General features: G+C 40.2%; 3 protein-coding genes across 3 annotated transcripts; all 3 read left to right on the top strand.

The window, feature by feature from the left end:
- Positions 1-1480: 1480 nt before the first annotated feature.
- LOC139755258 (uncharacterized) lies at positions 1481-2976 on the top strand. The gene is made up of 2 exons (XM_071673379.1): positions 1481-1631; positions 2148-2976. Exons 1-2 carry the CDS (start codon positions 1620-1622, stop codon positions 2688-2690), a joined length of 555 nt encoding a protein of 184 aa, XP_071529480.1. The 5' UTR covers positions 1481-1619; the 3' UTR covers positions 2691-2976.
- A 2544-nt stretch (positions 2977-5520) lies between these two features.
- LOC139755257 (uncharacterized) lies at positions 5521-6734 on the top strand. Its single transcript, XM_071673378.1, has 2 exons — positions 5521-5594; positions 5919-6734. The coding sequence occupies exons 1-2, from the start codon at positions 5583-5585 to the stop codon at positions 6462-6464; spliced, it is 558 nt and encodes a 185-aa protein (XP_071529479.1). The 5' UTR covers positions 5521-5582; the 3' UTR covers positions 6465-6734.
- Positions 6735-9028: 2294 nt separating this feature from the next.
- LOC139755412 (uncharacterized) lies at positions 9029-10236 on the top strand. The gene is made up of 2 exons (XM_071673696.1): positions 9029-9090; positions 9410-10236. Exons 1-2 carry the CDS (start codon positions 9079-9081, stop codon positions 9953-9955), a joined length of 558 nt encoding a protein of 185 aa, XP_071529797.1. The 5' UTR covers positions 9029-9078; the 3' UTR covers positions 9956-10236.
- Positions 10237-11840: the final 1604 nt, after the last annotated feature.

The raw sequence follows: 11840 nt of genomic DNA, 5'->3' as shown, positions 1-11840 counted from the left end.
AAGAGGGGCGAGTATGCAGTCTGTTGGGCATAAGAGGGCTTGCGAAATAAATCCGTTTTTGTTCGCCGATGATAAAGCACTGGTGACTGAGTTTGGAAGAGTGTGTGAAAGGCGTAAGTTGAGAGTAAACGTGAATAAGAGCAACGTTATTAGGTTCAGCAGGGTTGAGGGACAAGTTAGGTGGGATGTGAGTTTGAATGGAGAAAAATTGGAGGAAGTGATGTGTTATAGATATCTGGGAGTAGACATGATAGCGAATGGAAACATGGAAACGTAAGTGAGTTATAACGTGATCGAGGGGGCGAAGGTTCTGGGAGCGATGAAGAATGTGTTGAAAGAGAGAACGTTATCTGGGATAGCAAATATAGGTATATCTGAAGAAACAGTAGTTCCGACAATATCATATGGTTGCAAGACATGGACTATACATAGGGTTGTGTGGAGGATTGTGGATTTGTTGGAAATGAAATGTTTAAAGACAATATGTAATGTGAGGTGCTTTGATTGAATAAGTAATGAGAGAGTTAGAGGGATGCGAGGAAATATAAAAGAATGTGGTTGAGAGAGCAGAAGAGGGTGTGTTGAAATGGGTTGGACAAGGTTAACAAAGAGGATGTATGTCAGAAATGAAGGGAACAAGGAAAACCGGGAGACCAAAATAGAGATGGAAGGATGGAGTGAAAATGATTTTGAGCGATCTTTGCCTGAACATGCGGGAGGTTGAAAGGCGTGCACGGAATAAATTGGAATGATGTGGCATACTGGGGTCAATGTGCCGTCAATAGACTGTGCCAGGGAATGTAAAACGTCAGGGAAAAATCATGGAAAGGTCTGTGAGACCTGGATGTGGATAAAGAGCTGTGGTTAAAATGCAGTACACATGACAGCTCGTTTATGGATGTGAGCAGATGTGGCCTTTCTTCATCTGTGTCCTGGTGCTACATAGCAGACGTAGGAGGCAGTGATCGGGTATGGGGGAGGAGAAGAGAATGTATGTATTTCCTTCTTACTCTTCTTTCATGCATTTGTGCTGTTTCCTTTATGTCTCTCTTGTGTCTCCCCTGATGATGTGATTATTACACGAAAGTGCACTTGGGAACTTTTCTTGTTTCATTTTCCCCGTGGACTCATAGGAATGCTTATATATATATATATATATATATATATATATATATATATATATATATATATATATATATATATATATATAGGTGTCTCCGTTTTTTCATATCCCCAAACTATCGTAAGGGATGATATAACATAGCAAAATGTAATATGATTATAATAAAAGATGTGATTATGATATAATCATTAAACGGTGATAGCTGTCACGAAAAAAAAAATCGATAATGTACAAAACTTTCTTTTTCATAATTTCTCCAGAAGGTCTAACACTCGCCGCATTCCCAAGAGAACAGTATCCGCATATTTCATCCATCTACCGGGACCTTCATCCAAGGAAGATGTCCCGCCCAAACATTGCTGTGTACCACAAGGCTGTGAGGGACCGCCGAGGTTAGAGTTACGTAACCAACGAGTCAGTGGAGATATACCCTGAGAGTATATAAAGAGGGCCAGAACGTACATCAAGCAGAACGATCCTTACTCCCGCTGCCATCATGAGGGCTCTGGTGAGTGCACACTTTGGGTAATAGGGACAAACGATAGAAAAACAGTGAAATCATAATTGGTACAATTATCGAATGATGATCAACGTTCGAATGGATATCTTATACCATATATCACTCTCCCATAAGAACGAAGTTATTTGGACGTTAGATTTCTTATAATACATATATAAATGAATATACAAATATATATATATATATATATATATATATATATATATATATATATATATATATATATATATATATATATTACACACACACACACACACACACACACACACACATACGAGGACTGGTGTATATACAAGGAAACAAACAAAATACAGCCATGCGTACATATCTAACATCCAGTCGCATGCTTCTGTACCGGCCATACATATAATATGATGTTAAGAATAGCTTCCTTTATATAGTAACAAGTGATATCAGGTTTTGATAGCAACATAACGTGGTATAGATCAAGATCTAAACATTAGATTTATCAGATTACCGACATTAACGTTTTCTCTCCCACAGTTGATTCTGGTCGCGGTTTCTTACTGCTCAGCGAAATTGGTGTTGCCCTACGCAGCACCATGGCCGCTGACCACCGCGAAGCTGATCACACCTGAGATCGAGGGAGAGGTCAAGCCTTTGGCTCTGGCTAGCCCTTACATGCATCCCTTCGCTCACCCCCTTGCTACCCCCTATGCTCACGCACTTGCTACCCCTTATGCTCACCCCTATGGCTACATGATCAAGCCTGACCCTGCTCTCGAGGCCACAGAGTTCCCCTTCATCTGGACCGAAGCCAAGGCAGAGGAAGCCCGTCGTCGTCGCCGCGACGTAGAAGTGCCCCTTCCCTACCTTCACGCCGTCCCTGCCGTCGCCAAGACTACCCTCACGACCAAGCAGTTGGAACCAGTTGAGGCCGCTACTCCCGCCGACACCACCAAGCTGGAGATCACCACCAAGGAACACGAGTTCTCCGTCCCCGCCGTCAAGTACGTGCGTCCAGTCGTCAACCTCAAGCCCGTCACCTATTCTGCTTTCTCTCCAGCTCTCTTCCCCTGGGGTTAACAACACAGCCTTCCTGGTTACCTTTATCGTGAAGCTCAAGGAAGTGACTGACTTATTCTTTGAGGTCCACTTACAAAAAAAAAAAAAGTAATGAATATGAACTGTGATTAAAACAAGTGGTCTACCCACTGACACTGATATATCTCAGAACATCCTGAAGTCTGATTATATTTTTTCTACGAAGCAGATGTGATTCCATTTATGTTACTTTCAACTGTACATATCTTCTTCCATATCACCAAAATAAGAAACAATACAAATAAACAAGTTTGAAATAAGTATATAACTTTTACTAATTTCCTTTAAACGACAAAAGTGAAAGCAGATTCTTTTCTTTTACAGTAGTAAAATGTTGATGATCGAGCGTGGAAACTTTAAGCGACAAACTTAGTGTATCTCACTGTAAGAACCAAAATGACCTAACGTGATGTATATCAGTAAATATCAGAACTATAATGACCTTCCTTACATGTATTGATCAACATGGCGTGGGCAAAGCATGCCTGAGCCAAAGGTCATCTTACATGAAAGATTTAAAGTGAGAGAAAGAAAAATGTTGATAATAATCCATGTTCTGCCAGTGTATGTAAACCTTACTCAAAGACAAAAAGATAATCATAGGAGGAGGGAAAGGCGGGAGGAGGAAGAGAAATTCCACAGACTGGATGTTCAGGGGAAGAGGGAGGCTTCCTATGGTCAATTCTCGAGTGGCCGGTCTCCACACATCAACTGTGAGGGAGCCGCAGCCAAAAGCGTAACTTGGATGCAAACCTTGATGGATAATGGGACATATATACAAACTCACGAGAGTAATAGCCAAAATGATTCCTGTAGGAGAGAGAGAGAGAGAGAGAGAGAGAGAGAGAGAGAGAGAGAGAGAGAGAGAGAGAGAGAGAGAGAGAGAGAGAGAGAGAGAGAGAGAGAGAGAGAGAGAGAGAGAGAGAGAGAGAGAGAGAGAGAGAGAGAGAAGGGAAGAGGAGTATTACGTGACGTACTGAGAGGGATGGTCAAAGAGAGGTTATGCCAGAGATACTGATAAGACATTTGGGATTCTGATTCCATTCCGGTTCATACAGATGTTGATTAGGACCCACCCGACATACGTAAGCAGTACTCCATTATCGGGCAAATAAACTTCTGGAGATATGAAATAGCTGATTACAAGAAACTTTAAGTTTTGGGAATCTGGAAATGTGATATTGATCGTGCAAGGTTTTCAAGATATAATGGAGGATGTGGTTAACTCCTTCAATTATACTATTATACGGTTCATTTGAGGAGCTTTGAAATGGAACAGGCAGAAACAATAGACTTTCAGGTCTAGCATAAATTTGCGTTAAGCTCTAAAATCAATCTGGGTTATTCTTCTTCCTCCAGAGATGTTGCAAAATTCTAAATTGAGAGACAAGATGTCCTCAGTACAAACAATACAAACAATAGAACAAAGAATTACAATGAGAAGTGGAATGGAAATGAGCCTCAGTATGTAAAGTGGAATTAACAGCATAACAGTAAATACAGTTTGATGAAGGAAAGAATAGAATTATTAATTGACTGGTAATTGATTGACAGTAGGTCATAGGACAGAACCCTGAGGAATACCATTCTTGATAAGATAAGAAGATTACGTTACTCCATCAGTGACTCCTGCAATGGAATGGCCAGAGCTGGAAATCATGGAGGAGAGAGACACAAAAATATCAAATTATGATATCATCTATAGATGATCGACTGTAAACAGTTACTTTTCTCTAAGTGCCTCAGTTCGTCATAACCGAAAGCTGTCCTGAAGGTTATGATATGCTATCATATGTTAACGTAAAATTCCTCGTTAGTGACTTCACACTATCAAGTTACTTGTTCTTAAATCCAAAGATAATATCTTGCAATGAGATCAATATGTACATATTTGATTCCATCCAAGAGAAATAAAAAGCAAAAATTATAATCAGACGAGAGAGTAGGAAGTCATACTAAGTATTTCTTATTCATGAATCTTGTCTTTGAGGGAGTGAAGGATATAAAGCAATCAGACATGACAACTCGTTGAGGCACTTCTACGTCATGGTCACTCTTCACATGTCATATTCCTCTCTTACAGAGAAGGATTTTCTTTTCTTCTTTTTGGAGAAAAACAAAACATGATAATTTAGGGAACATATATTCAGATAAATAAAGCATTAAACAATATATTTTTCTGTCGGTATCACTGCCAACTATAGTTATTATGTTATCATATCCGCAAAGAAAATGAATGGGTCTTTAAAAGTCCATCTCATATGGATGGTATGCATTTTTCCCAAAACAACTCAATCAACAAGAGATACCAGGAAACAATCCTTGATATGAAGAGCGTCCCATAACCTCTTTGCGTTTAGCATTTCCTCTTACTAAATAATTTACTCCTGCAGAATGGCTTTAAACGCGTCACACGTTATGGATCACGAATTTCAGAAATATAGCAATGTTAAATGTGTTCTCAATGCCTTACTTACTACGTATGTTTATGATGCCATTAGAACACTGTGATAACCAAGAAATATATTTCTTGTAGCATATGTGCTATTCCTTGCAATTCCACGATGAAATTAGCATATTCAAAAATACGATAATGGAAGAATTTTGATACAATTTTGTGAACTTAACTGCAGAAGTCAACTTAGGCTATTCTTAAACCACGTTTCTTAGGTATGCAGCATGAGACATATGCCGTTATCCTCATAAGACATCCAAAGAAGATGACCCGCCCGCCCAAACTCCATTGTACCTCAAGGTTGTGACGGAGGTGTGAGGCGGTTACATAACCAACAGGCCAGTGGAGTCATTCCCGCGCGTATATAAAGAGGACAAGAGCTTGCGGTAGTCAGAAGGACTTAAACTCTCGCTGCTAACATGAGGGCTCTGGTGAGTGTCTCCACTTGAGGAGCTGGTGACAGATATGTGGAAACAAAAGTTGTAAAAGTGTATTCAGAGATAATACGCTGAGCAACGGTTGACGATCACCTGAATGTTTTAAAACGAATAATCTTTCCGTAAAGAAGATGATAGGATGGCACTGGAGTATATTTTCGTTCTATTGGCTAAATAGATTATTTCATTATGTACTTCTTATACAAATTACTTTAATTCACAGTATTGCAATTCTACTACAGTATATGATTTCAAAACATAATATCATTCCCATATTTCAAGCAGCTCACATAATAATAATGTTTTCTCTCCCCACAGTTGATTCTGGTCGCGGTTTCTTACTGCTCAGCAAAACTGGTGTTGCCCTACGCAGCACCATGGCCGCTGACCACCGCGAAGCTGATCACAACACCTGAGATCGAGGGAGAGGTCAAGCCTTTGGCTCTGGCTAGCCCTTACATGCATCCCTTCGCTCACCCCCTTGCTACCCCCTATGCTCACGCACTTGCTACCCCTTATGCTCACCCCTATGGCTACATGATCAAGCCTGACCCTGCTCTCGAGGCCACAGAGTTCCCCTTCATCTGGACCGAAGCCAAGGCAGAGGAAGCCCGTCGTCGTCGCCGCGACGTAGAAGTGCCCCTTCCCTACCTTCACGCCGTCCCTGCCGTCGCCAAGACTACCCTCACGACCAAGCAGTTGGAACCAGTTGAGGCCGCTACTCCCGCCGACACCACCAAGCTGGAGATCACCACCAAGGAACACGAGTTCTCCGTCCCCGCCGTCAAGTACGTGCGTCCAGTCGTCAACCTCAAGCCCGTCACCTATTCTGCTATCTCCCCAGCTCTCTTCCCCTGGGGTTAACAACACAGCCTTCCTGGTTACCTTTATCGTGAAGCTCAAGGAATTGACTGACTTATTCTTTGAGGTCCACTTACAAAAAAAGATAATGAGTATGAACTGGAACTAGAAATTTTGGGCTACTCAATGTCATTGATACATCTCAGAACATCATGAAATCTGATTATATTTTGTTTCCCAGCAGATGTCACTTTATATATGTTACGTTCAACTGTACATATCTTCTTACATATCAATCAAAATAAGAATAAAAATAAATAAGTTTCATATAAACATGTATTTCATACAAATCTCCTTCAAACGGCAAAAGAGAGAGCCTATTCTTTTCTTTTCTAGTAGTAAAAATACTCATGATCGAGTGTGGAAACTTAAAGCGACAAACTTATATTGAATATCTCACTATAAGAACCAAAATAACCTTACATGATGTTTACCGTTAAAGATCGGAAATATAATGACCTTCCTTACATACCGCAGCCAGAAACGTAACTTGGATGCATGCCTTTAAGGATGATGGGACCTGTGTACAAACTCACGAGGGCAAGAGCCAACATAATACTGATACAAGAGAGAGAGAGAGAGAGAGAGAGAGAGAGAGAGAGAGAGAGAGAGAGAGAGAGAGAGAGAGAGAGAGAGAGAGAGAGAGAGAGAGAGAGAGAGAGAGAGAGAGAGAGAGAGAGAGAGAGAGAGAGAGAAGGGGGGAGGGGTATTACGTGACGTACAGAGAGAGGTGGTCAAAGGTAGGTTATGCCAGAGATACTGATAAGAAATTTGGGATTCTCTTTCCATTCCGGTTCATACAGATGTTGATTAGGACCCACCCCACATGTGTAAGCAGTTCTCCATTATCGGGCCAATAAACTTCTGGAGATATGAAATAGCTGATTACAAGAAACTTTAAGCTTTTGGGAATCTGGAAATGTGATATTGATTATGCATGGTTTTCACGATATAGTGGAGGATGTGGTTAACTCTAACAATTATGTTATTATACGGTTCATTTGAGGAGCTTTGAAATGGAACAGGCAGAAACGATCGACTTTCAGGTCTAGCATAAATTTGCGTTAAGCTCTAAAATCTATCTGGGTTATTCTTTCTTCTTCCTGAGATGTTGGAAAATTCTAAATTGAGAGACAAAATGTCCTCAGTACAAACAATACAAACAATAGAACAAAGAATTACAATGAGAAGTGGAATGGAAATGAGCCTCAGTAATGTAAAGTGGAATTAACAGCATAACAGTAAATATAGTTTGATGAAGAAAAGAAAAAAAATTATTAATTGACAGGTAATTGTTTGACAGTAGGTCATTGGACAAAACCCTGAGGAATACCATTCTTGATAAGGTAAGAAGATTACGTTACTCCATCAGTGACTCCTGCAATGGAATGGCCAGAGCTGGAAATCATGGAGGAGAGAGACACAAAAATATCAAATTATGATATCATCTATAGATGATCGACTGTATACAGTTACTTTTCTCTAAGTGCCTCAGTTCGTCATAACCAAAAGCTGTCCTGGAGGTTATGATATGGTATCATATGTTAACGTAAAATTCCTCGTTAGTGACTTCACACAATAAAGTTACTTGTTCTTAAATCCAATGATAATATCTTGCGATGAGATCAATATGTACATATTTGAATCTATCTAAGAGAAATAAAAGGCAAAAATTATAAACAGACGAGAAAGTAGGAAGTCATACTAAGTATTTCTTATTCATGAATCCTGTCTCTGAGGGAGTGAAGGATATAAAGCAATCAGACACAACAACCCGTTGAGGCACTTCTACGTCATGGTCACTCTTCACATGTGATATTCCTCTGTTACAGAGGAGGATTTTCTTTTCGTCTCTTTCGAGAAAAACAAAACATGATAATTTAGGGAACATGCATTCAGCTGAAGGAAGCATTAAACATTATATTCCAGTCATTATCACTGCCAACTATAGTTATTATGTTATCATATCCGTAAAGAAAATGAATGGGTCTTTAAAAGTCCATCTCATTTGCATGGTATGCATTTTTCCTAAAACAACTCAATCAACAAGAGATACCAGGAAACAATTCTTGTTATGAAGAGCGTCCCATAACCTCTTTGCGTTTAGCATTTGCTCTTACTAAACAATTTACTCCTGCAGAATGGTTTCAAACGCGTCACACTTTATGGAGCACGAATTTCTGAAATATGTTAATGTTAAATGTGTTCTCAGTACCTTACTACGTATGTTTATGATGCCATTACAACACTGTGATAACCAAGAAATATATTTCTTGTAGCATATGTGCTATTCCTTGCAATTCCACGATGAAATTAGCTTATTCAAAATACGATAATGGAAAATTTGATACAATTTTGTGAACTTAACTGCAAAAGTCAACGTAGGCTATTCTTAAACCACGGGTCTTCGGTATGTAGCACGAGACATATGCCGTTATCCTCATAAGACATCCAAAGAAGATGACCCGCCCGCCCAAACTCCATTGTACCTCAAGGTTGTGACGGTGTGGTGAGATAAAGTTACATAACCAACAAGCCAGTGGAGTCATTCCCCGCGCGTATATAAAGAGGACAAGAGCTTGCGACAGTCAGAAGGACCTTAACTCTCGCTGCTAACATGAGGGCTCTGGTGAGTGTACGCTTGGGCAGCTAGTGACAGATATGTGAAACAAAAGTTGTAAAAGTGTAATCAGAGATGGTACGCTGAGAATCGGTTGACGATCACTTGAATGTTTTAAAACAAATAATCTTTCAGTAAAGAAGATGATAGGATGGCACTGAGTATATTTTCGTTCTATTGGCTAAATAGATTATTTCATTATGTACTTCTATACAAATGACTTTAATTCACAGTAGTGCTATTCTACTACGGTATATGACTTCAAGACATAATATCATTCCCATATTTCAAGCAGCTCACATGATTATAACGTTTTCTCTCCCCACAGTTGATTCTGGTCGCGGTTTCTTACTGCTCAGCAAAATTGGTGTTGCCCTACGCAGCACCATGGCCGCTGACCACCGCGAAGCTGATCACAACTCCTGAGATCGAGGGAGAAATCAAGCCTTTGGCTCTGGCTAGCCCTTACATGCATCCCTTCGCTCACCCCCTTGCTACCCCCTATGCTCACGCACTTGCTACCCCTTATGCTCACCCCTATGGCTACATGATCAAGCCTGACCCTGCTCTCGAGGCCACAGAGTTCCCCTTCATCTGGACCGAAGCCAAGGCAGAGGAAGCCCGTCGTCGTCGCCGCGACGTAGAAGTGCCCCTTCCCTACCTTCACGCCGTCCCTGCCGTCGCCAAGACTACCCTCACGACCAAGCAGTTGGAACCAGTTGAGGCCGCTACTCCCGCCGACACCACCAAGCTGGAGATCACCACCAAGGAACACGAGTTCTCCGTCCCCGCCGTCAAGTACGTGCGTCCAGTCGTCAACCTCAAGCCCGTCACCTATTCTGCTATCTCCCCAGCTCTCTTCCCCTGGGGTTAACAACACAGCCTTCCTGGTTACCTTTATCGTGAAGCTCAAGGAAGTGACTGACTTCTTCTTTGAGGTCCACTTACAAAAAAAAAAAAAAAGTAATGAATATGAACTGTGATTAAAACAAGTGGTCTACCCACTGACACTGATATATCTCAGAACATCCTGAAGTCTGATTATATTTTTTCTTCGAAGCAGATGTGATTCCATTTATGTTACTTTCAACTGTACATATCTTCTTCCATATCACCAAAATAAGAAACAATACAAATAAACAAGTTTGAAATAAGTATATAACTTTTACTAATTTCCTTTAAACGACAAAAGTGAAAGCAGATTCTTTTCTTTTACAGTAGTAAAATGTTGATGATCGAGCGTGGAAACTTTAAGCGACAAACTTAGTGTATCTCACTGTAAGAACCAAAATGACCTAACGTAATGTATATCAATAAAGATCAGAACTATAATGACCTTCCTTACATGTATTGATCAACATGGCGTGGGCAAAGCATGCCTGAGCCAAGGGTCATCTTACATGAAAGATTTAAAGTGAGAGAAAAAAAAATGTTGATAATAATCCATGTTCTGCCAGTGTATGTAAACCTTACTCAAAGACAAAAAGATAATCATAGGAGGAGGGAAAGGCGGGAGGAGGAAGAGAAATTCCACAGACTGGATGTTCAGGGGAAGAGGGAGGCTTCCAATGGTCAATTCTCGAGTGGCCGGTCTCCACACAGCAACTGTGAGGAAGCCGCAGCCAAAAGCGTAACTTGGATGCAAACCTTGATGGATAATGGGACATATATACAAACTCACGAGAGTAATAGCCAAAATGATTCCTGTAGGAGAGAGAGAGAGAGAGAGAGAGAGAGAGAGAGAGAGAGAGAGAGAGAGAGAGAGAGAGAGAGAGAGAGAGAGAGAGAGAGAGAGAGAGAGAGAGAGAGAAGGGGGTGTTATTACGCAACGTACAGAGAGGGGTGGTCAAAGAGAGGTTATGCCAGAGGAATTCATGAAACATTTGGGATTCTGAGTCCATTCTGGTTAATACAAATGTTGATTAAAACCCACACCAGATTTATAAATAGTACTCGATAATCGGGCGAATAAAACTCCTAGAGATATGAAATACCCGATTACAAGAAACTTTAAGTTTTTGGGAAGATGAAACTGTGATATTGATTATGCAGGGTTTTCAAGTTATAGTGGAGGATATGGTTAACTCCAACAATTATGTTATTGTACGATTCATTTGTGGTGCTTTGAAATGAAACAGGCAGAAACAATAGACTTTCATGTACAGCGTAAATTTGCATTGAGCTCTAAAATCTATCTGGGTTATTCTTTCTTCCTCCTGAGATGTTGCAAAATTCTAAATTGAGAGACAAAATGTCCTCAGTACAAACAATACAAACAATAGAACAAAGAATTACAATGAAAAGTGGAATGGAAATGAGCCTCAGTATGTAAAGTGGAATTAACAGCATAACAGTAAATACAGTTTGATGAAGGAAAGAATAAAATTATTAATTGACAGGTAATTGATTGACAGTAGGTCATAGGACAGAGCCCTGAGGAACACCATTCTTGATAAGATAAGAAGATTACGTTACTCCATCAGTGACTCCTGCAATGGAATGGCCAGAGCTGGAAATCATGGAGGAGAGAGACACAAAAATATCAAATTATGATATCATCTATAGATGATCGACTGTATACAGTTACTTTTCTCTAAGTGCCTCAGTTCGTCATAACCAAAAGCTGTCCTGGAGGTTATGATATGGTATCATATGTTAACGTAAAATTCCTCGTTAGTGACTTCACACAATAAAGTTACTTGTTCTTAAATCCAATGATAATTTCTTGCGATGAGATCAATATGTACATATTTGAATCT

The sequence above is a fragment of the Panulirus ornatus genome, chromosome 19, assembly GCF_036320965.1.
Source record: "Panulirus ornatus isolate Po-2019 chromosome 19, ASM3632096v1, whole genome shotgun sequence".
Taxonomy (NCBI): Eukaryota; Metazoa; Arthropoda; class Malacostraca; order Decapoda; family Palinuridae; genus Panulirus; species Panulirus ornatus.
This window is presented reverse-complemented; position numbering and strand designations above follow the sequence as displayed.